Here is a 27,057-nt window from a genome sequence, read left to right on the forward strand (position 1 = left end):
AAGGGAACACCTGGGCAGATGTCGTGGGTAGGAGGGACAAGGCTAAGGCCAAGGCCCAGGCTGCTGCAGTCGCGGCCGGGGCCTCGGCTGGCGCCTCTAAAGCCAGAAAGGCCGCTGCCACCGCCCCGAAGGGCGGGAAGGCAGTGGCCAAGGTGAAGGCCCCTGCCCGCTCGACAACGACGTTGACGGCTCCGTGGTAGTGTGGTCGCGTCGCCACTCGTCGACCATGCTCCCCTGCTCCGTGGTCGAACGGGGCAGGGGGGTGGTAATGGTGATGTGGGGAAGACTTCCGGTCGTGGGGTGCTACAACTCACCCAGTTGCGACTCCGCCGAACTGGAGAGGCCATCTTTTGCGCACAGACGATTGCGCACGACGGCATGGCACACGGTTCTTTTGGACACGGTATTATTGGACACACGGTTTTTTTGGACACAGTAACATTGGACACAGTGGGTTTTCGCACACGCAAGGATTGCCCACATGGTTAAGACGCACACGCTGAGTTACGCACATGTAAAATTGTACTCACGATAGATTGCGCACAGAATGAATTCAAACTGTTGTTTATCATCTTGTGTTGTGCTGTGTGATTACATAGTCTATGATTATATACCTTCTATGCAGAATGTGTCTAAAGTATCAAAATTTGTCAGTGATTTTAATTTTATAGGTGACTGTGTAAGATGTGCTTAAATTATGAATAGTTGATAAAAATGTGAGAAAATGCTACGGTTTTAAGTAATTTATTTTGTGTACAATCTGTGTCACAAGTGTTATGTTAAGTACTATATTTGTTAAATGATCGTAATATACGCATGTAAATAGTGAAGAACATGAAGAAGCTGTAAATAGTTGAAAAAATATTTATGTTGCAGCAGATTCAAAAGGATTGAGAATACATAATTTGGGAGCTAGAATTTGATCAGATTAAGTAAGGTAAGTATTTCTATCTATCAAAAAGGTACGGATGGAATAAACCAGATACTATGTGGCTTATTTTATTTTCTTTTTACTGATGATATAGTGATTGGCAAACAAGAATACGTACACGAATATTAAGTTGCTCTTAAAAATGCGTATATTGACCTGTTGCGGTCCTATTTACGTCGACTTAGTCTAGAAATGTTATTTTTGCACAACTGCTCGCGTATTTTACATATTCATATTCCATTCATGAATAATACCATAATTACATATTATATAAATACCATAATTACATATTACATAAATCCCATAATTAAATATTATATGAAAGCAATTCTAGTTTTCACTGTTCTAAATATATTGCTAATATACTTATTTTATCTGGATTAAAGCTAAATTGTATGATATTATAGCAAGTTCTAAAACTATATGAGATGGAACTGTGTGGACCGCAAGGGATTAAGCATTCTAACAAGGTGTGATAATTTCACCAAATGTGTATATACGTTAGTGAAATAATAATAATTTTTTTATATGACAAATGATCCTTAATTATGTCTTTTATTTAAAATGTAACGACAACTCTTTGAAAAAGCATAAGCAAAAAAATATTGAATTTTTAAATTGTAATATATTTTATGTGTTCTTGATTTAAACACAGTGATTGTTGACACTACCTATCACGATAGAACCATTGATATTAATAAACTTGTAAGTACAAGGTGTATTACCTAATTTATTTCAGAAATCCTTAAGTCATTTAATGTTATTTACAACATTAATAGTAAAAGATGCTTTCATGTTTCAGGTATTTCTTTACATTTTACTTATCTTTTTTTCAGAGCTAGTCCAGTGTATTTGTTATATATGTTACAATAATTATATTTTTATATTGAACTTTACTTATGTACATAAAATAATAGTTACATGTATTAATTCTTGAAAAATTGTTTTAGGTCATTATGTTGCCACTAAGATATGCTGCAGTATTTCTTCCGCCACTTTTGTGGAATACTTACTGTTTACGAGAAAAGCGGTGGTCCGATCTAGTCCAAGACATACATATATATTGGCAACATGTTGGAGACAATTTAATGGGCGATTCTTCAAGACAGTACGAGACGAAAATCAAGAATAAAACATGGTGATATTAATTTTTAATTTATTAGTGATTACACATCCTCCTGATTCGCCAATCCGTATATCTATTTTATATATCTATCTCTAACGCTATTTCATTTATTAGCGTACTCTGTATTGCTGTTAAGCATTTTGTGAATACATTTTTATCAATACTTATCATTTTTGCTCTCGTAAGTTTATTATTTATACTTACCTATACGGATCTATCAGTTAATAAGTAATATGGCATAACATCTCCTGTCACAGTGTAATAGTATCACACGTCGTTACATAATTTTATTTTCTAAAGCTATGGTTTCTTGAACTTTTAACTTGCATTGTTTAAGTACAAAATGGTAATAATATTTGGTCTAAGAGCCGCTTTTGAAAAGATTCGACATTCGTACAGAATGCTTCATGGTGTAATGAATATATATATATGCGTAATTTTGGAGGCATTTAAGAATATCAATCTAATTTCAAGCGGTATACTCTGTACATTTATGGTGGAGTCCGAATATATACCAATTGGATGCTAAAATCTGACTAAAATATTTGAGATAAGTAAATTCTATCTGTAAATAGTTAGTTCAAATGCAATGAACATGATACTTTGTGATTTCTTTAATTATATTTTACAGGCGCAATCTGTGTCAAATAAAATTCTCTGAGGACTACCAAGGATTTGAGAACCTGTTATTGAGATACTGAAAATAAAATTCTCTGCCTCTGTGTATTGAGAAAAAAATTTTCATCATTATATTTTCCATCAATGTATCTATAATATATCCTCGTTCTAGAATACTGTATGTTGCATGTCATTTTAAAGTGTGTTGTTAAATGCAACTTATCCTAGCTTTTGTGACACCATTATGTTATAGTTTCACTACACGGCACACTATTTTGAGTATATAGGCATTTCAAACAAAATTCATAGCTTCTGAGCTAATACTTATTGAACTTAACAACTCCAGTATTTAAAAAAAAATACATATATTCATATATAGCGATCTCAATTTTCTACTAGATAGAAAATTTTTCACTAGTTTTTTCAATTTATATTTTATTCTGATCTGATTACTGACTAATTTTTCTATAAAACTTTATAAAAATTTATATGTGTATTTGTTATATGTATTTATATATTGTGGATTTTAATTGTATTCAAATCTGATAGTATGCTGCATCTGTGAAAACATGAAAGATACATACAGAATGTACAAGTCTTATTCGTTTTTCTGTTATTATATGCTCACTTATGTTTGGAATATAGAACGTAAATGCCCAATTGTCGTGTAATAGATCTTTACTATCATTTACTCTTTATTAGTGCAAAATTGTATATACCTAATTCTGTGTTTACACGATAGATACGTTCCCGAAGAAAATTCGTGTACATTTTTTTATACGTATTCTTCGGGAACATATCTATCGTGTAAAAACAGAATTAGGTGTATATTATTTAGATGAAAATGTTCTATTTTCGTGCATGTGAAAGACTTCGGAATAAAAAAATATATATGAGTGAAGTAAGTAATAAATAAATAAATGAACCAATCCTAGCTTTACACACGGTCCTTGCAGTCATTTGTTTTGTCGTTAACTTTCGTTTGTTTCAGATACTTCTGTTCGTAACTTCATACATGTTCATTTGCTATTCAATTCTCTTATAGTGGTTTGTATCATTTATATTGTGATACTTTCACTGTTACGTGCTGTTTTAAAAATGGAAAAACTTCCCGGAAAATCCGTCGGTAGCTTTATTTACGTATATAATAATTATACGTATAATAAAGACAATCGCACAAAAAATATTTTTCGCTGTAATACACGCCGTACTACGGGGTGTCGCGGGGCAATAATGGACGTCGGTGATGGTTGTATTAAATTGTTACACGATCACAATCATTCGAAACTTTTGCATAGGATCGATCAAGAGAAAATGAAGCACGAAATGCTTCAGCTTTGTCGAGAAACGGCGTTTCCATTAAAGCAAATATTCGACGATGTTTGTAGAAAGTATGTTTTCAAACATTTTTTTATTCAAAATTTTATTGAGATGGACATAAATTTGTTTATAATTGCAGGTACCCAGATGCTGGAGCACATTGCTCTTTTCGAAAATTAAGACCAACATTACAAAGGGAAAGAGCATATTGTCGGCCACGAATACCAGAGACGTTTATACTCTTAAATGAAATGATTCAAAATTATCAACCTCTGGAATACTTAAATGTATACTATGCAGTGTCAGAAAAAGGGGAAAACGCAATAATTTTGTCATCTGACATTTTAGTTGAAGCATTGAGTAAATCTACAGAATTGTACGTAGATGGAACTTTTGCAGTAAGTATAGTAATACCGTTATAAATCTGCTATAACATCCTCCTTTTATACTTTAACATTAGATATAACATTTATTATAATAGTTATATTGTATGTTTGACTGAAACATTTTTACATTTGTTATCTTTAAGTTTAAAAATTCCACATTATATTCTTGAATCTATAATGCTGACATTTATTCTGTGCATTGTTCCTGATTGGTCAGTTTTTCATTAATAACTAATACCTAAAGTCGTACTGAACATTTTGGTAAATGAATGGTAAAGTTGTTCAGAATCATATCTTAGTTAGTAATCAATTTTTGAAATCAAGTCCAATAATTTCATCTGAAAACTATATATGTCATAAGTCCAAAATGTGTATATGTCATAGTACGTTATGTAATATTTGTTTTCTTAGGTCTTACCGAAGAAACCCCACATAGTACAGCTGTACACAGTTCACATACGCTACATGGATAATGTAAAACATAATTTGCATTAGTTTTATATATTAAAATGAGTTCAATATTATGAGATGATTTTTTTAGGGTATTGCGACTCTACTTATTCTATGCGAAAAACGAACAGCTACTTTATATACTGCCATATGGGAAAAAATAATTAATATAATACCCAATTTGTGCCAAACACTATAAAGTTTATAATGAGCGATTATGAAACAGCAGCTGTTAAAACCTTAAGCAAGTTATTTCCCAGTGCAGATGTTTGGCGTCGACCGAAGGTCGGAGTCGCCGGGGGGCCGGGACCACTCAGAAATGAGCGCGCGAGGAGGCAAGGAGAGACGGGAGAATTAAACCCTTGTCCTTCGGGAAAATGCACTTTATTTTACTTTGTCACGACGCACGAGGTGCGAGGCACTCGAGAGCGCGAGAGAGAACGCGCGCACGAGAATCGCGAGCCGGCGAACGTACGGAGATCTTGCGCGTGCAAACTTCTGCCGTCGGATCGCGAAGAGGAAATCTTGAGCGGCACGAAAAGCGTGCCGCCGCGAGACGGAGATCTTCTACGCGGACGCCGGAAATCTTGTCGCGAAACAGAGTGCACGTAACGCGGCGCGGGAGATCGCGAGAATACTGCTCCCGAATGATGCGAAATCGCGAAAGTCTCAGAGCGCGAGAAATGAGAATCTCTACTTATCGAGACGAGAGCGGACAGACGAGCAAACGTGCTAGAGCGATACCTTGCGATTGATGAGCGTTCAGAACGTTAAGAGAGCGAGAAGGCATACGCAGGTGCCTTAAATAACAAAGACCGTCGAATGTGGAGCACCGTGATTGGAGCTCGCACATCGGACGATCCTTGTTTGTCTAAATTTGAAGGATTCAAGCTGTGAAATTCGGCCAATGAGAATTGAAACGGTTGCTACGCGGTGTCGAGCAACGGCGACACGCGCTCTTGCCGCGTGTTGACATACGCGACAAAAACCGTATGAAATAGCGGTCGCCGGTTAGACAATAGGCACCGAATTCCACAGCTTGAATCCTGAACATACCGCCCGCCTCGAAACACTAGTTTCGAAACGTAACGGGATCGCACGCTGATACATAGAATAGCGGGGGCGGTAGCGTTCCGACGGAACTTAAACGATAAGGGGACTGCGTGTTACAATACCCGCGACGCCAATCCCCGAGCTGCGCAAACGGCAGACCGCCCGCCGTGAGAGTCGGTAAACAGAATTCGAGATACGTAAACATTTTAAATTACAAAACGCAAGAGTAACGTGAAAACCGCCCGTCTTGCCGGAATGAAGGCGCGACATTTGAATTTACCGCACGAGAGCAACGGTACACGGGACGCAGACGCAGGACGACTATCGGAACACGTTTCGTCTATGCCTCGGATTTGCACGCGACGGGCAGAGGAACCAACTTGACGATTGGGCGTTTAAAACACGCAGTGGCGGTTTTTATTGTCACTACGCGGGTGTGGTCGTCGTCGCCAGGGTGCAATTGCACGATTCGGCCGAGCTCCCACTTACACGGAGGGAGAGTCGGATTGCGTAGGAGGACTAGCTGTCCTATCGATAATGAGGGGCGCGCGCGACGCCACTTACCGCGCTGTTGGAGCGTGTTGAGGTAGTCATGTTGCCACAACTTCCAGAATCGTTCGGTAGTGTGGCGGACGAGTTGCCATCGCGAGAGACGGTTTTCCGCGAGGTCGAGCAGAGAAGGTTGTGGAGGGGTCGTGAGCGCAGACCCTATTAAAAAATGACCCGGCGTAAGCGGCTCGTAGTCGTCGAGAATATCCGAAAGAGGGGCGATGGGTCGCGAATTAAGACACGCCTCGATCGCGCAGAGGAGCGTTGTGAACTCCTCGAAAGTCAGCGTTCGATCGCCGAGAACGCGACGAAGATGGTGTTTGACGCTTTTTACCCCGGCCTCCCATAATCCGCCGAAATGCGGCGCCGAGGGGGGGATGAAATGCCAAGCGACTCCATCGCTGGCGGTACGATTTTGAAAATCGGGGTCGCGAAGCGCAGCGCGGTAGGCCGAAACCAACTCCCGATTTGCTCCGACGAAGGTTGTTCCGTTGTCGGAATACATACGCTCTGGGAGACCTCGACGGGAACAGAAGCGAGTGTAAGCGTTTAAAAACGCAGAGGTGGAGTAGTCCGCGACTAGCTCCAGATGCACTGCCTTGGTGGACATGCACACGAAGAGCGCGATGTATGCTTTTCGGGATGTGATACCGCGGCCAGCGGAGGCGCGGATTTGAATAGGACCAGCGTAGTCCAAACCGCAATGCGAAAAGGGTTTTTTCGCAGGGGACACCCTCGCTGCCGGGAGATCTCCCATGAGCTGAATCGGTATCGCAGCTCGTTCTCGGACGCATCGGACACATGCGTGAATCACGGCTTTTACCTGACTCCTTCCCCGGAGAAGCCAGTATTCTTGCCGAAGAATGTGTAAGGTGAGTTGCACGCCGGCATGCAGGGCGCGAGCGTGCGCTTGCTCGATAATGAGGCGCACCAACGGGTGTGGCGACAGTAAAACGGGGTGCTTTGATTGATGCGGAAGGGGGGAATTCCGCAGACGACCTCCCACGCGAAGAAGCCCGGTCTCGTCGAGGAACGGGTGTAGCGACTCGATCGGGTCCTTTGGCGGTAGCGGTTCACCATTAGAAAGCGAGGAAATGGCTTTAGCGAACTGGCTCTCTTGGATGCGTCGCAACCAGAAGAGTTTGGCCGCGGTGCACTCGCTCGCTGAGAGGGCGCGTCCTGGATGTCGTTTGCGATTGTCGGAGCGACAGCTGCGAGAGTTTCGGACGAACCGTTGTATATAGGCCGTGACTCTTATTAATTTGGGCCAGCTCGAGAATCGAGAGTCTAAATCCCACGCGGGAGCGGGGACCACGCTGTGATGCACGACCTTTGACTCGGACGAGTCCTCCAGAGTGAAGTGTCGCGGTTGAGTTGGCCATTCCGAGAGATCGTAAGGAAGCCAGGCGGGGCCCTTCCACCAGAGGTGATAACGGAGCAGTTCGTCGGAGAGAAGTCCGCGCGACGCACAGTCAGCGGGATTGTCCGCGGTAGGAACGTGCCGCCAAATAGCGTGTGGAAGACGAGGTTGTACGTCAGCGACGCGATTAGCGACGAACGTCTTCCATTTTGACGGATGAGACTGCAACCACGCGAGTGCCACGGTAGAATCGGTCCAACAATAGCACGGAGCGTCGCGAAGGTCAAGGGCGGACGAAACGAAATTCATTAAACGTGCTAGAAGGACTGCGGCTTGCAACTCAAGGCGGGGAATGGTCACTGGAGTCAAGGGGGCGACCTTTGACTTGCCCGCGAGTAGGGAGACGGTAATAGTTCCGCTAGAGGAGATACAACGGGCGAAAACAACAGCGGCGTATGCGACTGTCGACGCATCCGCGAAGCCGTGAAGTTCAATCCGCGAGGCCTCTGAAATGCATCCGATCCATCGGGAAATCTGAAGACCGTTCAGGACTGGAAGGCGAGAATGAATAGATTTCCACTGCTCGAGAGACTGCGGCGGGATTTGGTCGTCCCAACCGATGCGGAGGCGCCACAATCCTTGTATAAAAATCTTGGCGCTGATTATCGCGGGAGTGACCCATCCCAAAGGATCGTATAGCTTCGCGATAGTCGAAAGAATGGCTCGTTTGGTGGACGGTAGCGGCTCGGCTAAACTAACCTTGAATTGAAAGGAGTCGCGAGAGGGGTTCCAACTTATCCCGAGGATTTTGACTCGATCGTCGGGAGCGAGATTTTTGGAACATGCCAAACCGTGGTCTTCCGGATCAATATCGGCAAGAAAATCGACCGAATTGCTCGCCCACTTACGTAGCTTCATGTGACCACGTTGGAGAAGCTGGATTAATTGATCCCGGGAATGGCGAATAGCCAAAAGGTCGTTGCCGCCGAAGAGGACATCGTCGACGTAAATGTGTGAGCGAAGGACCGGTACCGCGAGCGGGAACTGGCCCCCGTCATCTTCGATGAGTTGTTGCAGAACGCGGAGAGCCAGGAATGGAGCACAGGTCATGCCATACGTGACGGTCAGCAATTGGAAAGCCTGCGTATCCTTGGAGGAAATGGGCCTCCAGAGGATTCTCTGATAATCGACATCGCGTTCGTCGACCAGAATCTGGCGGTACATTTTTGCAATGTCCGCCGTGTAGACGAAACGAAAGGTTCTCCACCGAAGAATTACGGTAGAAAGATCGAGCTGAAGCTTTGGGCCTGGGAGCAGGTGGTCATTTAGCGTGGATCCGTTCGACGTTACACTGGAGGCGTTAAAGACAACGCGAAGGTGAGTCGTGACACTGTCGGCGCGTAACACGGGATGGTGCGGAATGTACACGCACTGAGAGGTCGAAGGCGAAATGGGAACGCGACGCATGTGTCCGAGAGCCTCATATTCTCGGAGAAACTCCTCATACTCCTCGGTCAGAGATGGTTGTAGGAGAAGTTTACGAGATATGGATTGCAGAACCTTTTCTGCGGCAGACCGAGAGTGACCGACTTCAATCGGAGGACCGGTACGGAACGGAAGACGGACTATGTATTGCCCGTCGGGGGCTCGCGATGTGTGCGTTTGGAAGTGCCGCTCGCACTGTTCTTCCTCTTGGGTGAGGGGGGAGGTCGAAGGAATTTCCTCAATCTCCCAAAATCGGCGCAGCTCGTTCGACAGAGTGTCCTGGTGGATGCAGTGATGCATCGAGATGCTGGAGCCCGAGCGAGGTTGTGGGCTCGATCCGCGTGCGACGGAGAGATCGCGCGAGTGCGACGTGATAGGGCCAGAGATGACCCAACCGAAAATGGTTTTCTGGGCAATGGGTTGCCCGCTTGACCCTTTGCGCAGACCGTCCAGGATTATACTGGGGTAAATGTCTGCGCCGAGAATGAGATGAATCGCGGCCGAGCTCGAGGGATCAGCATCGGCCCAATTCAAATCTGATAAATGCTCGAGGGATCGAACATTGTGAATGCGCTTCGGCATGTATGTCGAGAGAGACGTCAGGACGAGAGCTGTGGTCACGATCGAAGGAGACGCGGAATCGCGAGGAGCAACGTGGAGGCGCACGGCGTGGCGCATGGTGCCGGCGTGGACTCCGCCGACGGCGGATATGGATGTCGCAACGCGGGTTCGTTTTGCACGCAAGAGGTGCACCATGGCCTCGGTGACGAAGCTGGTCTCGGAACCTTGGTCAATCAGGGCTCGGACAGTGACGCAGCGGCCTGACGGGACACGGAGTTGCACCCACGCGGTGGCCAGTAGAATTCCGGAGCGCGGAGCCGCGAGGGTGGAGGCGAGGTGCGAATTGACCTCGGAGGACGGCACTGGTGGAGTAGAGGGCTCCGAATTTGGCGGAGCTGGAGGAGGCGCGTCTTCGTGCAAGAGCGAGTGGTGCCGCTTGTTGCACACGCGACACGTATTTTTGCTGTTACATTCTCGGAGGGAATGACTGCTGCTCAAACAGTTAAAACAACGTGAAAAGCGTTGAGCGAGTTCACGACGGCCGCTGGAGTTTCGTGCCAGGAAGGTGGGGCAAGCGCTGAAATTATGTGATGCTCGACAGACTGGGCACGGAGTGCGCGAATTCGTGGAGGGCTTGCAAGCGGTCGCAGAATGGACTCGCGAGGAACTAGACGCGAGGCGAGACGATGCGTCGGGACGCGCGGCGGGCGTGGAATTGGAAGAAATCGCGAACTCTTCTAAACCGCGAGAGCGAGAACCGATAAATGACATCAAGGTGTCGAAAGAGGGCGGAGTCACGTCGTCGCCGATTTTCAATTTCCACGCCTTCCGCGTCGGAGTGTCCAGCTTTTGGGACACCTGATGGACGAGAATGTCGTTCCACAATTCTTCTGGCTTCCGCCCGAGCCTTTTTAAAGAGTCGACAATAAAACAGACCCGATCGCAGAGAGTCTGGAGGTCTGCTGCCGATTCGCGAGAGAGCGCGGGAAGGTTCTGCAGTGACGAGAGATGCGCGGTGATTATACGCCGCGGATTATCGTACCGCGCCGAGAGCGTCTTCCACGCAATTTGGAAATTGTCCGCGGTTACCGAAAGGTTTCCGATGCAGTCGAGAGCGCGACCCGTTAACGCGGAAACCAAATAATGCAGTCGGGTTACGTCATGCAACTTAGGGTTTTGAATAATAAGCGCGGAAAATTTGTCGCGGAACGCTTCCCAATCTTCGTATTTGCCATCGAACTGCGGTACATTTATTCGGGGTAGCTGTATATCGGGAACCGACGGACACGCTTGTCCGTCGCTCGGTGAATTTGACGGACTCACGGTATCGCTGTTCAGGGCGTCCAGCTGTGTCGTCATGAACGAGAGAGAGTGGAGGTAGACTTCCTCCGTGTGGGCGAAAGAGTCCTCCTTGAAGTAGGGGTTCTTCGCTCGTTCCTCCGCCGGGATGATAGAGAGGAGTCGCGCGTACCCGTGCTCGAACTTCCTCCACAGATCTTGAAGGTGGACAATCCGGGTCCTCAAGACGGATTTGGTCCAGTTGCTCGTCCCCAGTTTTTTTAAATTTTGAAGGGAACGTCCTATCGCTTGCTGCATCAACAGCTGGGTTTCGACCGTTTCTGCCATGATCGGCGAGGTTTCACACTCCCGCACTTGCCTGCGCTTCACGATCCGGCTCGAAGGACCAAAATGTTTGGCGTCGACCGAAGGTCGGAGTCGCCGGGGGGCCGGGACCACTCAGAAATGAGCGCGCGAGGAGGCAAGGAGAGACGGGAGAATTAAACCCTTGTCCTTCGGGAAAATGCACTTTATTTTACTTTGTCACGACGCACGAGGTGCGAGGCACTCGAGAGCGCGAGAGAGAACGCGCGCACGAGAATCGCGAGCCGGCGAACGTACGGAGATCTTGCGCGTGCAAACTTCTGCCGTCGGATCGCGAAGAGGAAATCTTGAGCGGCACGAAAAGCGTGCCGCCGCGAGACGGAGATCTTCTACGCGGACGCCGGAAATCTTGTCGCGAAACAGAGTGCACGTAACGCGGCGCGGGAGATCGCGAGAATACTGCTCCCGAATGATGCGAAATCGCGAAAGTCTCAGAGCGCGAGAAATGAGAATCTCTACTTATCGAGACGAGAGCGGACAGACGAGCAAACGTGCTAGAGCGATACCTTGCGATTGATGAGCGTTCAGAACGTTAAGAGAGCGAGAAGGCATACGCAGGTGCCTTAAATAACAAAGACCGTCGAATGTGGAGCACCGTGATTGGAGCTCGCACATCGGACGATCCTTGTTTGTCTAAATTTGAAGGATTCAAGCTGTGAAATTCGGCCAATGAGAATTGAAACGGTTGCTACGCGGTGTCGAGCAACGGCGACACGCGCTCTTGCCGCGTGTTGACATACGCGACAAAAACCGTATGAAATAGCGGTCGCCGGTTAGACAATAGGCACCGAATTCCACAGCTTGAATCCTGAACACATGGCTGCTGGTTCCATTATTGTCAGGTTTGTAATGCTATTTATAATACATTTACTTGTATTAACACAATTCTAGTTTTCTGTTTATATATTGTAGGCTGTTCTTCGAAAGTGGCGTAAGCTTGGATTAAATAGTGCTCCTCATACTGTTGTACATATGGCAATGTCTTTACCTTTAATACCTGCTATAAAATTTGAACAAGGTTTGTCAATTATTCAAAAGGAAGCAGATATTGCATCCAGCAAGTTTCCGGGTATTCTTTTGTTTATGACCTATATGAGACGTACTTGGTTAAACATAGCATCGCAAGTCAGCGTGCACAATTGTCCAGTACGTACGAATAATATTGCAGAATCATTTCACAACATTGCATGTCAAAAACTGGGGAAACAAAATATTAATATTTGGGCATTTTTAGGTACAGTATTTTTTACTTTTATTGTTTATTATACACATAAAATTAATTTTTGATAAGTGGCATGAATTTATTTATAATTTAGTGACTATACTTAATTTATTCTTTATGTTATTCTACATATACAGAGGTTTATATATAATTAAATGTTATTACATTTTTAGAAAAAGTAAAAGATCTGCTTATTGACCAAGAGCTTGACTTGAGTCGATTGCAAAATGGTATAGCATCTCGAAGACGTCGTACAAATGCTAATATTAATCATAGAAAAGAAATAACAAGTGCTCAAGAAGAATATAATGCTGGAAGGTATGTGTCTTTTTCTCTAGTTCCAACTGTTTACTATTTGTTACTACATGTTTACTATTTGTCCATATACATATATGTATATGTATTTTACATTTGAATGTATATGATTTTTAGATTATCTTTAGAAGAATTTTTAAATATGTTTACTCATAATGAAAAAACTTTTCAAATTAATAAAGTTATCACATTGGCAAGTATGTAGCTTATATATCTTATGTCTTCGCATAGAAGATATTCCATACAATTAACATGTTTTTCTTGTACAGATGAAGATAGTAATGATGAGATTGAAGATATCAATTATTTTGATATAAGTTATGGACCGGTGGAGAAAGGTAAATAAATTTGCTTTATTATATAGTACGTACAACCTGCAATATAAATACGACATATTATTCAAAATAATATATATTATTAGCAGAACGAGTGCATAAAAAAGATAGAAGAACGTTACCAAATACGGCTTTGACATCATCGGGTTCTCTGAAAACAAAAGACACAAAAGTTACAGGTAATTTCATATGTTTTTTTGTTAGCATAAAAGAATTAATTTATTTTTCACTTGTTGCGTTTTTATGAACTCAATGCTATTTCCTGATATAAAATAATTTATAAAGTTTAATATTTGTAGAAAATTATCTCAACGAACCCCAGCAATGTATTTTACACAGCAGCATAGTAAATATACAAAGTGCACAAAATCTCCATGACAAATTTGACAGCAATCATATTGACGGTAATTTATTTGACTTTACATATCTGTATCCTATATAGAGCCAAAGTGTACTATAACCAGGTAGAACCTATAAGGGGGTAGTATACCTTCAGATTTTTACTAGAAAGGAACTGGAATCTTATGAGATTTTAGGTCGAAACATGAGTCTGCGCCATGTCGTTGTTTGAGCTTATAAGATCATATTTTGAGCTGGGTGAGGGCTCATTCTATAGAGGAAGGTTAAATACCGCGCTCATCATATTATATTATTTTTTGATATAGTACATGCAAATTGTGTTCTTTAAAATGTCACAAATAAATAGTACATACCATTTTAAAAAAGTGCATCCACAATTGCTAAATGTATAATTGGATGGAAAAAGTCTATGAGAAATTAGACTTTCCCACACTATTTAATTTTCTTTTCTATAAAATGTGGCACTAACGATTCTCAATATATAATTCATCCCAATTGAGTGGGACGTCCTGTATACTATATATTAACAATCCAATTTATATTTTTCTAGATGATGACATTTATGAAATTCTTGAAGATAGATTTTGGTATGATAAAACGGAAAATCAAGTCAGTAATGATAATAATAATCGAAAAGAAGATATTAGAGAACATAAAGAAGGGTATTGCATAATCTGCTTTGTTAAGAAAGCAACACAAGTTTGCGTTCCATGTGGTCATCTTGCATGCTGCATGATATGCATCATGCGACTAGAGTGTAATAGATGTCCCACATGTAATGATAACTTTAATACACATGTGACACTGCGCCTTCCATGATACATATATATATAACTTATCGTTGCTGAGATGTTTGACTGTTTTCATGAAGCCTTATAATGTTTACATTTGACGTAGTGAGCATATCCTCTAATACGTCCCAGAATGAATCTAAGGGAATGAACACAGTCAAGTATCTCAGCAACGGTAAGTTTTTAGACAAATATACTTTAGTATTTTTATACTCAGGATACGCCAGAAGGATCGAGATTTAGTTAACGTCGAGTTAACAGTCGATTTAGTTAATAGTCTTTATCTAATCTTTATTCAACATCAGTGTACATTTGTTTCTGACTATCATTTTCCAGTGAAATACAGTTATTTATTAGTAGATCCATACGTTCTAGTTTCAACATTTATACAGTCCACTCCACTTACTTTCAAATTCAACCGTTTCTCATTCATCCAGTTCTTCCAATTTCCATTCACTCTCTCTTTTAGCGATCCTAAAATGTAACAATGGTTTTTTGCAATTATCTCGGAAACTAAGTCCGAGCGATGGGCAGATGTGTAAAAAGTTGTTCAGCCCGACACATAAAGATCTGCTACACTTTAATTTCGAAGTTTTTCTAAAATTATACGCGGCTGACGAAGGTCGATGTTCTTGTTGACTAGTTCTTTTACTGTAAAAGAATTTTTTCTTTTGATTGAATAAGAATTAAATATTTCTAACAATATACTATTAAAAAAATTCGAGGAACACTGAATTGTGGCCTACTTTTCATTTCAAATATGATACGACGATGAAAAAATAGGATATACTTCTATTTGCAAAGTTATCTCAAAACAAGTAATTCTTCACATTTTGTAAGCTCCATACGACAGAAAAGGGTAATTTTAATTATTCTAAAAAAATCTAAAAGTAGAAAATCTACATATTAGTATTTGCAACATATACATATATGCTATTGGAAGACAAATCGGTGTCTCAAAGCTATGTCTAATATTATGTGAGAGAGAAAGGCATTGTTTACAATTAGTGTTGAGATAAAATCAATAAAGTAAATGTTCTCATCGATATTTAGTATTCCTTCAATTTTCTCATATTGTATGTCCAGATGGTTTAATTTAAATTGTACCTTTATCTTGTATTACTTTTTTCGTACGTTTTTTCCTCACTTGGACTTGTATTTTTCGAACTGTTCTTAAATTTATTGAATTAGTAGCACATTCAGAACATATTTCTGGAGAACCTGCAGAAACAAACACAAACAACTTGACCATGTATGTTTGTATCCCTTTAATGTACTTACTAACGGTAAATATAGACAAAGAGGGACCCAGCTCCAATGACCTTCACCTTCTCATATGTTGTCAAGGTCATAGTCCGAACTTATCCCGCGCACTTACTGCGCGTTGGTAATTAGGTTAGTAAAACAAATACTCACAATAATTGTAGAGATTGTAATTAGGGAAAGGACATAGGGAATAATTGACATTTAATGTCGTTTCTCTTTTTACAGGTAAGCTTTGTAAATAGTTGTAAATAAGAACATGAAAAATAAAATTTAAAAAATCTCTTTTTACAGGAGAAACTCAATTCTGTTATTATTCCTGTCTTTACCTAATCACCCGGAGAATTCATTAGCATTATATGTATAGGAAGGAGTTGTTCAAAATGTTGACCTTAACAACATATTTCAAGGGCAACGCAATCGGAACTAGGTCACCATTTGTCTATATGTATTTACAATACCTTGTGCTAATCTACATTGGGTTTTATTGGCGATTTCATTTCGCGATCCTTGGCCTTCCTCAACTACAGTTGCACCCACTGAATTGTTAACGCAGTCAAGATAAGTGTCTGGAAAGTCTTTAAAAAATTATTATTGGAGATACATTTACCAGTAATTATGAAAGTGGGAGAGTCCCCATTTATTCATATTTATCGTACCATGTGTTAACCTACATTGCGTTTTATTGGCGATTTCATTTCGCGATTCTTGGCCTTCCTCAACTACAGTTGCAACCACTGAATTGTTAGCACAGTCAAAATAAGTGTCTGGAAAGTCTTTAAAAAATTATTATTGGAGATACATTTACCAGTAATTATGAAAGTGGGAGAGTCCCCATTTATTCATATTTATCGTACCATGTGTTAACCTACATTGCGTTTTATTGGCGATTTCATTTCGCGATTCTTGGCCTTCCTCAACTACAGTTGCAACCACTGAATTGTTAGCACAGTCAAAATAAGTGTCTGGAAAGTCTTTAAAAAATTATTATTGGAGATACATTTACCAGTAATTATGAAAGTGGTGTAATAAAAAAATTGTTTTCAATAATTTTATTAATAATATTGAAATATAGAGAGAAATATTGAAAAATAAGAAACACACTTAATTTTTGTATATTTTGACTTGCACCTTTTTCATAATTTAACTTTCTACATTAATAATAATTGCAATACTTTACCTTCATTCCCGTACATTATTATCTTGTTGCCCTTATAAAAAGATAATAAGTATTCCTTTAAAGTTAACCTATTTAAACACCAGGCTACGTATAAACATCTTTTATAAGGAAACATTCTTACAATATAAATGGGCAATTACACTCCAAGTGGAAACAAAATTCCATTACTTGTTCGTCGATACAGTTTAACCTTTTTTAGTTATGAAAGTCGAAATTTGATGAATACTATTTTTAAAATATTATAACTGAAAAAATGTTAGAAATACCAACATTAAGTGTGTGAAGTTATAAAGTTTAACCAAGAGAATGTAACATACGGCTATGTCCTTTTTAATTATTATAAACAATATTTTTGTTTTTCAAAATTTGAAATAACCTTGAGGAGCAGAATTTTAACAGGATTCTTCTGAATAGTCTTCACATTTCCAGCTGGTAGATTAATGATTATCAAAGGTACCAAATTTCAACTTTACGCATGACTTGACTGTGAGTCAAACCAACACACTTTTCTATGGGCTATATACTAAACTCTAAGTCATATGCAACGTTGAACTGTAGTAACTTTGACAATTATTAATGCTCTTGCCTGAAACTTGCACAACATTAAGAAGACCGTTTGATGCTGCAGGCTCATATTTTCTTAAGAAGTACATATATATTCAACTTCTGACCCTTATAACTCGAAAAGGTAAAACAATGCCGAGGAACGACTAGCGAGATATTACAAAATTTCATAAAAATCCACAGACACGTTCGATGTAATTTAGAGTGGAACTGCCCAAAGAAATATTTTGTAATATCATTAAAGCTAAAAGTGATAAATACAATTATGAACACAATTATAATAAATGCAGTTTAAGAAATTTATGTGTTACAAACCTTCCATTAGCGAGCTGCTTCTGTAATGTTTCAATTTTATTGTTCCTTAGTATAGTTTTGTTATTGCTTTTACGACGTACCGATTGTCCTGTACTTAATCTTTTGACCTTAATTTCTTCGTCCATTAGTAGCTGTTCCAAATGTTCTGTAAAGTTAAGAACTAATTTATCTTTAATAACAGATCATTTTCTTATTCTGTAATAGAGAAGGAGAAGAGGAGAAAATACGTAATAGTATACAAATATTTTATATAAACAAAATACAATTACCCAAAAATTTCCATACGTTCTTTTTCCCTTTTCCTAACTTTGACGAAACAATATTATTATAGGATTCTGATATATTGTTTGTTCTTATTGGACAATCGTGTACTGAAACTTTTTTCATTTTTGGTAGCCACGTAGTTTGTAAATACTTAATAAAAGTTTCTATTGCTGGATATTCAGGAATTATTGAAGCAGATTCATTACGAATTTCAGAGAATCCTTTTTCAAAAAGGTCTTCAGGAGTCAAGGCTAAAGTCATTGCCATGGACAATACTTTGGTTGGCGCATCTGCAAGACCTAAATAGCGCCATTTTCGTAATAAAGCCTTTATCACGAAAAATTGAATTAAGATTATATCTTCTATGAGAGGTATATACAGGGTGGTCCACCTAAGTAAGGCCACCTAAATATCTCCTCTAATTGTGGGGTTACAAAAAATATTTTGTATGCTATTTGAATGGTTTTAAAAAACCATTCTATTGCAAAAAAAATTTTTTTCTAGGGTAATTTTTTTCGGAGTTTACAAGGTTATCGATGTTTTTTTGCGTATAATTGTATAATTTTTTTTATTGCATCGTGTAACTGATGTAAAAATACGTTCAGTTATGTACATTACATGACCTTGAAATGACCTTTGAGTTCAAAAATTAAACGGAAACGATAAATTGTCTATCGAAACTTTAGAGACGAAGACGTCGTTCGGGAATCTGTAAATACAACAGAGTGTAAATACAAATGTTTACTATGCGATTTGAAAACCCCACTGACAAAAATTCAGGCGATTTTCAAATCGCATAGTAAACATTTGTATTTATACTCTGTTGTATTTACAGATTCCCGAACGACGTCTTCGTCTCTAAAGTTTCGATAGACAATTTATCGTTTCCGTTTAATTTTTGAACTCAAAGGTCATTTCAAGGTCATGTAATGTACATAACTGAACGTACTTTTACATCAGCTACACGATGCAATAAAAAAAATTATACAATTATACGCAAAAAAACATCGATAACCTTGTAAACTCCGAAAAAAATTACCCTAGAAAAAAAATTTTTTTGCAATAGAATGGTTTTTTCAAACCATTCAAATAGCATACAAAATATTTTTTGTAACCCCACAATTAGAGGAGATATTTAGGTGGCCTTACTTAGGTGGACCACCCTGTATATTTTCTAGAATATTATTATACAGGGAGGTCCGTTTAAATAAGAAGACCTAAATATCTCTTCAGGTTATTGCGATGCAAAAAATATTTGTTACGTAATGTGCATATCATCAATGGACCAAATATCTGGCATGAATATTTTTTTCGAAGTTATCAAGGTCATCGATGTTTTTTGATATAAAACTACATTTTTATTTTATTGCATCGGGTAACTTATCGAAAAATACATTCAGATATGTATAATAACATGGCCTTGATCTTCGAAAATTAAAGTTTTACCTTCAGATCAAGCTCAAGGTCATGTTATTATACATATCTGAATGTATTTTTCGATCAGTTACTCGATGCAATAAAATAAAAATGTAGTTATGTATCAAAAAACATGGACGACCTTGATAACTCCGAAAATATGACCTTAGGAAAAAAATATTCTTGCCAGATATTTGGTCTATTGATGATATACACATTACGCAACAAATATTTTTGCATCACAATAGCCGAAAGAGATGGTCCGTGCAAAGGAACGCCAATTTTCGAGGATCAAGGTCATGTCATTATACATATCTGAATGTATTTTTCCATCAGTTACTAGATGCAATAAAATAAAAATGTAGTTATGTATCAAAAAACATCGATGACCTTGACAACTCCGAAAAAACTGACCCTCGGAGAAAAATATTCGTGCCAAATATTTGATCCATTGACTCCATGCACATTACGTAACAAATATTTTTTGCATCGCAATAACCTGAAGAGACATTTAGGTCTTCTTATTTAAACGGACCTCCCTGTATACAAACCTGGTTATAATGAATCCAGCAGCCTTTTACACAGCTTAATGAAAATTGTTGCTGCAATGTGTTCATTGCTGCAATTTCATAATCTGTCATTGTCATTCTTAAATTCTTATTAAGCATAGGAGATAATTAATTAATTTTGCGCCACAGTGCTGTATACATAGTCTTTGTTAATGTCTCACACAGTACGAAAACAGTAGCAACTCCCTTTTAAAATAAAGCTTTCATAAGTATAAATTGGAATATTGGACAAACATGGATACATATCTCTATACTAGTTGTACAAATGTAATCACTGCACAAGTGCATTAAAATAATATATTTACATAAATTGTTGTACTCACAGTATCCATATACTGAATGTGGATAATATATAACTGTGCTATAGGTGGCCGAGTAGGTAAAACCTTAAAAAATAAAATAACTATGTATATCATGATATAAATATAAATTATTCATACAATATATGTTCCATAGAAAAATACTTTGGACAAGTGTATAGTCTCCTGGAAACAACATTCTGATAAGTACATTTTGTTACGTATCAACGCATAGAGGACATGTGATCGTCAATTTCATTCTTTTAAATGGAATCACATATTTTTTGTTGCATTATTTGATGCAGTTCGCCATTTTTTAGAAAAAAGGTACTAAATCGTTTATATTGAATAACAATGGGTTTAACCGATATTTATTTTATGTAGGTCTCGAATGAAAATGGAAAATTAATCACAATTTTACTTAAAATGGTTTAGTATTTTTGCATAAAAGGCAACAAGCTTCGTGGATTGGTTCATTAAACTACATAGCAGTCCGTTTAAAAAATGTATGTCACTTTAATATAAGCTCCACACATTCATCAATAAAGAAACCGAGTAATATACCAGATTGCAGCTTCTTGGAATCACTCCCTTCTTGTCTAAATTACTTTTTTTTATACAAAAGCATATAGTATATGTGTATGGTGCATTTATATGAGAAGCATTGGTTTTTCAATATTGTAAAACGTTTGATGTAGTAGAGACAAATTCAACAAAGACATGTTTATAGAAAAATGCATTATCAACATTTCTCATAAAAGCGAATTGAGCAGAGAGCAATAAATTAATTGTAATTAACTGTAATTTATAATCTAAAATATATCAAAATTATGTTTTACAATGTACTAATAAAACAACATATTGACAATAAATGTTAATTTTGCTCCTACTGCTTCGAACACTATCTATTTTTACATACTTCATAAAATTAAATCACATATACCAATCTGTATGTTACTTACAGAGAAAATACCATCAGCATAAATACATTGAGAGGTATTAAGGGTCTGCAACAGCAATTCAGTGGAAAATAAAATTGCTACTTTACCATCTCCATTGCTTATCATTATTTTATAAACATTTTCCATAAAAGAAGAGGTTCTTAAATATTCGTATAAAGCAGCTAAACAAGGTGGAATGGGAGGGCAACTTTTCTGTCTCTCACGAAGAAGTGTGGCTTTCACACTATTATATGAAAGCACAGATGCAGCGTCAGGATATCTTTCATAAAAGAAAATAAATTACTTAATCCACAATTTATATACACATACATAATTTAAAGACTACATTTTACAGTGCACACTTTTTAATAAATACTAGAAACTAATACTTACTTTCTACAAACATCGTCGAATATTTGCTTTAATGGAAACGCCGTTTCTCGACAAAGCTGAAGCATTTCGTGCTTCATTTTCTCTTGATCGATCCTATGCAAAAGTTTCGAATGATTGTGATCGTGTAACAATTTAATACAACCATCACCGACGTCCATTATTGCCCCGCGACACCCCGTAGTACGGCGTGTATTACAGCGAAAAATATTTTTTGTGCGATTGTCTTTATTATACGTATAATTATTATATACGTAAATAAAGCTACCGACGGATTTTCCGGGAAGTTTTTCCATTTTTAAAACAGCACGTAACAGTGAAAGTATCACAATATAAATGATACAAACCACTATAAGAGAATTGAATAGCAAATGAACATGTATGAAGTTACGAACAGAAGTATCTGAAACAAACGAAAGTTAACGACAAAACAAATGACTGCAAGGACCGTGTGTAAAGCTAGGATTGGTTCATTTATTTATTTATTACTTACTTCACTCATATATATTTTTTTATTCCGAAGTCTTTCACATGCACGAAAATAGAACATTTTCATCTAAATAATATACACCTAATTCTGTTTTTACACGATAGATATGTTCCCGAAGAATACGTATAAAAAAATGTACACGAATTTTCTTCGGGAACGTATCTATCGTGTAAACACAGAATTAGGTATATACAATTTTGCACTAATAAAGAGTAAATGATAGTAAAGATCTATTACACGACAATTGGGCATTTACGTTCTATATTCCAAACATAAGTGAGCATATAATAACAGAAAAACGAATAAGACTTGTACATTCTGTATGTATCTTTCATGTTTTCACAGATGCAGCATACTATCAGATTTGAATACAATTAAAATCCACAATATATAAATACATATAACAAATACACATATAAATTTTTATAAAGTTTTATAGAAAAATTAGTCAGTAATCAGATCAGAATAAAATATAAATTGAAAAAACTAGTGAAAAATTTTCTATCTAGTAGAAAATTGAGATCGCTATATATGAATATATGTATTTTTTTTTAAATACTGGAGTTGTTAAGTTCAATAAGTATTAGCTCAGAAGCTATGAATTTTGTTTGAAATGCCTATATACTCAAAATAGTGTGCCGTGTAGTGAAACTATAACATAATGGTGTCACAAAAGCTAGGATAAGTTGCATTTAACAACACACTTTAAAATGACATGCAACATACAGTATTCTAGAACGAGGATATATTATAGATACATTGATGGAAAATATAATGATGAAAATTTTTTTCTCAATACACAGAGGCAGAGAATTTTATTTTCAGTATCTCAATAACAGGTTCTCAAATCCTTGGTAGTCCTCAGAGAATTTTATTTGACACAGATTGCGCCTGTAAAATATAATTAAAGAAATCACAAAGTATCATGTTCATTGCATTTGAACTAACTATTTACAGATAGAATTTACTTATCTCAAATATTTTAGTCAGATTTTAGCATCCAATTGGTATATATTCGGACTCCACCATAAATGTACAGAGTATACCGCTTGAAATTAGATTGATATTCTTAAATGCCTCCAAAATTACGCATATATATATATTCATTACACCATGAAGCATTCTGTACGAATGTCGAATCTTTTCAAAAGCGGCTCTTAGACCAAATATTATTACCATTTTGTACTTAAACAATGCAAGTTAAAAGTTCAAGAAACCATAGCTTTAGAAAATAAAATTATGTAACGACGTGTGATACTATTACACTGTGACAGGAGATGTTATGCCATATTACTTATTAACTGATAGATCCGTATAGGTAAGTATAAATAATAAACTTACGAGAGCAAAAATGATAAGTATTGATAAAAATGTATTCACAAAATGCTTAACAGCAATACAGAGTACGCTAATAAATGAAATAGCGTTAGAGATAGATATATAAAATAGATATACGGATTGGCGAATCAGGAGGATGTGTAATCACTAATAAATTAAAAATTAATATCACCATGTTTTATTCTTGATTTTCGTCTCGTACTGTCTTGAAGAATCGCCCATTAAATTGTCTCCAACATGTTGCCAATATATATGTATGTCTTGGACTAGATCGGACCACCGCTTTTCTCGTAAACAGTAAGTATTCCACAAAAGTGGCGGAAGAAATACTGCAGCATATCTTAGTGGCAACATAATGACCTAAAACAATTTTTCAAGAATTAATACATGTAACTATTATTTTATGTACATAAGTAAAGTTCAATATAAAAATATAATTATTGTAACATATATAACAAATACACTGGACTAGCTCTGAAAAAAAGATAAGTAAAATGTAAAGAAATACCTGAAACATGAAAGCATCTTTTACTATTAATGTTGTAAATAACATTAAATGACTTAAGGATTTCTGAAATAAATTAGGTAATACACCTTGTACTTACAAGTTTATTAATATCAATGGTTCTATCGTGATAGGTAGTGTCAACAATCACTGTGTTTAAATCAAGAACACATAAAATATATTACAATTTAAAAATTCAATATTTTTTTGCTTATGCTTTTTCAAAGAGTTGTCGTTACATTTTAAATAAAAGACATAATTAAGGATCATTTGTCATATAAAAAAATTATTATTATTTCACTAACGTATATACACATTTGGTGAAATTATCACACCTTGTTAGAATGCTTAATCCCTTGCGGTCCACACAGTTCCATCTCATATAGTTTTAGAACTTGCTATAATATCATACAATTTAGCTTTAATCCAGATAAAATAAGTATATTAGCAATATATTTAGAACAGTGAAAACTAGAATTGCTTTCATATAATATTTAATTATGGGATTTATGTAATATGTAATTATGGTATTTATATAATATGTAATTATGGTATTATTCATGAATGGAATATGAATATGTAAAATACGCGAGCAGTTGTGCAAAAATAACATTTCTAGACTAAGTCGACGTAAATAGGACCGCAACAGGTCAATATACGCATTTTTAAGAGCAACTTAATATTCGTGTACGTATTCTTGTTTGCCAATCACTATATCATCAGTAAAAAGAAAATAAAATAAGCCACATAGTATCTGGTTTATTCCATCCGTACCTTTTTGATAGATAGAAATACTTACCTTACTTAATCTGATCAAATTCTAGCTCCCAAATTATGTATTCTCAATCCTTTTGAATCTGCTGCAACATAAATATTTTTTCAACTATTTACAGCTTCTTCATGTTCTTCACTATTTACATGCGTATATTACGATCATTTAACAAATATAGTACTTAACATAACACTTGTGACACAGATTGTACACAAAATAAATTACTTAAAACCGTAGCATTTTCTCACATTTTTATCAACTATTCATAATTTAAGCACATCTTACACAGTCACCTATAAAATTAAAATCACTGACAAATTTTGATACTTTAGACACATTCTGCATAGAAGGTATATAATCATAGACTATGTAATCACACAGCACAACACAAGATGATAAACAACAGTTTGAATTCATTCTGTGCGCAATCTATCGTGAGTACAATTTTACATGTGCGTAACTCAGCGTGTGCGTCTTAACCATGTGGGCAATCCTTGCGTGTGCGAAAACCCACTGTGTCCAATGTTACTGTGTCCAAAAAAACCGTGTGTCCAATAATACCGTGTCCAAAAGAACCGTGTGCCATGCCGTCGTGCGCAATCGTCTGTGCGCAAAAGATGGCCTCTCCAGTTCGGCGGAGTCGCAACTGGGTGAGTTGTAGCACCCCACGACCGGAAGTCTTCCCCACATCACCATTACCACCCCCCTGCCCCGTTCGACCACGGAGCAGGGGAGCATGGTCGACGAGTGGCGACGCGACCACACTACCACGGAGCCGTCAACGTCGTTGTCGAGCGGGCAGGGGCCTTCACCTTGGCCACTGCCTTCCCGCCCTTCGGGGCGGTGGCAGCGGCCTTTCTGGCTTTAGAGGCGCCAGCCGAGGCCCCGGCCGCGACTGCAGCAGCCTGGGCCTTGGCCTTAGCCTTGTCCCTCCTACCCACGACATCTGCCCAGGTGTTCCCTTTATGAGGGTCACCTGGTGCAGGCGCAGGGGGGGGGGGGGCAGCGGTGACGCTCCCTCCCGCAGAATTTCCGCCCTTCTTCTTCTTCTTTTTCTTGGCCTCTCCCGTTAGCGTGGCGCGGGCGGTGTCACGTAAATTTTAATGGAATAATATAAAAAAAATGCGAGTTCTTCTGGCGTACCAGAAGATACCTTTATTACACAGTTTTTACAATAGTAGCACGATATGTCGCAGGTTGGAGACGAGAAAAATTACTGACTGTCGCCAGGTCGAGTGGTCCTATTTATACAAGTGGTTATTGAAATTCGACAACCGACGGTCGGTGTTTCCTGGGAGCGATAAGCCGGACAGTTTACGTCTAGGTCTGATATCGCCTGGTGTCGGGTGAACCGGCAGGGCTGTTAATTGGAGTCACATTCCCCCCTTCTTAGATTGAACTTAGTCCCTTAAGTTCTTTTTGAGGATGCTCTTCTTGAAGCGGACCCGCTGGGGCTGTATCAAGACTCTTCCTCCCTCATTGTCTTCGATTGCCAAAGGGCGGCTTACAGTGGTGTACAGGTTGATTGGCGCACTCGGTTGCGTTGGTTGGAAGTCGTTGTGAATTTGTGGCCCTTTCTTGATCTTACAGCAGAGCAGGTGGAAACAGAGTTTTCTGGGGACGCAGTTCTTCAGGCAGTCGAGTAATCCTAACTTGTTGAGCATGTACAAACCTATCAATCCCACCGATATATATCCTATTATTTGTAATGTACACATACCACACGATCGCAAAGTCTTTATTCTATGTTCGAAATTTAGTTTTGATATTTCGCTATCGAGTTGATCCGCGGAAGTTCGGTACGAGGCAATGTTGCTTATAATTTTCGGCGTGTTTTTGATCTTCTCCAAAATGTGAATGTAACTATCATTGTTATTAAGTTCTATGGTTTTCATTTTCATATCGTAAGCTAGTTCGGTTTTGCTTTCGCCTATTCGCATGTACTCGTTATTAAACAATAAATCGCATGAATCGTTAGAGCTAATTATAGATGGTCTGTCAATGGTCTGAATATTATGTTTTGTGGAACATATCGCGTCAATTTCTACTGGTTTAGAGGGTATCGCTAAGAATTAATTTTCGGCGTGCAGCGGTATGAAACTGATGTAGTCGATCTTATAAATGGATATCTCGCAATTGTTGATGTTCTTCTTGTAATTAATAATTTCGCTGTGACAGTCGTTGTCGGAATTACTGTTGTGGATCGGCTGTGTTTGTTTACAAATCA

General features: G+C 38.6%; 2 protein-coding genes and 2 long non-coding RNA genes across 8 annotated transcripts; 2 read left to right on the plus strand and 2 right to left on the minus strand.

Moving 5' to 3' along the window:
- The first annotated feature begins 794 nt into the window (after window positions 1–794).
- Window positions 795–3,026, plus strand: LOC143360239 (uncharacterized). The gene is made up of 3 exons (XR_013083236.1): window positions 795–937; window positions 1,339–1,401; window positions 1,882–3,026. It is a non-coding gene; the product is annotated as an uncharacterized LOC143360239 (long non-coding RNA).
- Window positions 3,027–12,499: 9,473 nt separating this feature from the next.
- On the plus strand, window positions 12,500–15,009 carry LOC143360286 (uncharacterized). 3 transcript variants are annotated; one of them, XM_076798998.1, is made up of 8 exons: window positions 12,500–12,735; window positions 12,897–13,041; window positions 13,156–13,235; window positions 13,308–13,376; window positions 13,460–13,552; window positions 13,673–13,777; window positions 14,284–14,448; window positions 14,705–15,009. In XM_076798998.1, the coding sequence occupies exons 1-8, from the start codon at window positions 12,585–12,587 to the stop codon at window positions 15,007–15,009; spliced, it is 1,113 nt and encodes a 370-aa protein (XP_076655113.1). In that variant the 5' UTR covers window positions 12,500–12,584. The 3 variants fall into 3 exon arrangements, with proteins under 3 accessions (XP_076655113.1, XP_076655114.1, XP_076655115.1); XM_076798999.1 differs by having other exon boundaries at window positions 13,463–13,552; XM_076799000.1 differs by lacking the exon at window positions 14,705–15,009 and having other exon boundaries at window positions 13,673–14,425.
- A 58-nt stretch (window positions 15,010–15,067) lies between these two features.
- Window positions 15,068–20,075, minus strand: LOC143360287 (uncharacterized). 3 transcript variants are annotated; one of them, XM_076799001.1, is made up of 5 exons: window positions 18,116–18,289; window positions 17,847–17,991; window positions 16,249–16,365; window positions 15,632–15,745; window positions 15,068–15,175 (listed from the first exon to the last, which is right to left on the minus strand). In XM_076799001.1, exons 2-5 carry the CDS (start codon window positions 17,851–17,853, stop codon window positions 15,105–15,107), a joined length of 309 nt encoding a protein of 102 aa, XP_076655116.1. In that variant the 5' UTR covers window positions 17,854–17,991; window positions 18,116–18,289; the 3' UTR covers window positions 15,068–15,104. The 3 variants fall into 3 exon arrangements, 1 of the variants encoding a protein (XP_076655116.1); XR_013083240.1 differs by lacking the exons at window positions 15,068–15,175; window positions 15,632–15,745; window positions 16,249–16,365 and adding an exon at window positions 17,493–17,553 and having other exon boundaries at window positions 17,639–17,991; XR_013083239.1 differs by lacking the exons at window positions 15,068–15,175; window positions 15,632–15,745; window positions 16,249–16,365; window positions 18,116–18,289 and adding an exon at window positions 19,917–20,075 and having other exon boundaries at window positions 17,499–17,991.
- A 2,693-nt stretch (window positions 20,076–22,768) lies between these two features.
- LOC143360203 (uncharacterized) lies at window positions 22,769–25,000 on the minus strand. Its single transcript, XR_013083231.1, has 3 exons — window positions 24,858–25,000; window positions 24,394–24,456; window positions 22,769–23,913 (listed from the first exon to the last, which is right to left on the minus strand). It is a non-coding gene; the product is annotated as an uncharacterized LOC143360203 (long non-coding RNA).
- Between the last annotated feature and the right edge of the window lie 2,057 nt (window positions 25,001–27,057).

The sequence above is a fragment of the Halictus rubicundus genome, chromosome 13 (genome assembly GCF_050948215.1).
Source record: "Halictus rubicundus isolate RS-2024b chromosome 13, iyHalRubi1_principal, whole genome shotgun sequence".
Classification (NCBI taxonomy): domain Eukaryota; kingdom Metazoa; phylum Arthropoda; class Insecta; order Hymenoptera; family Halictidae; genus Halictus; species Halictus rubicundus.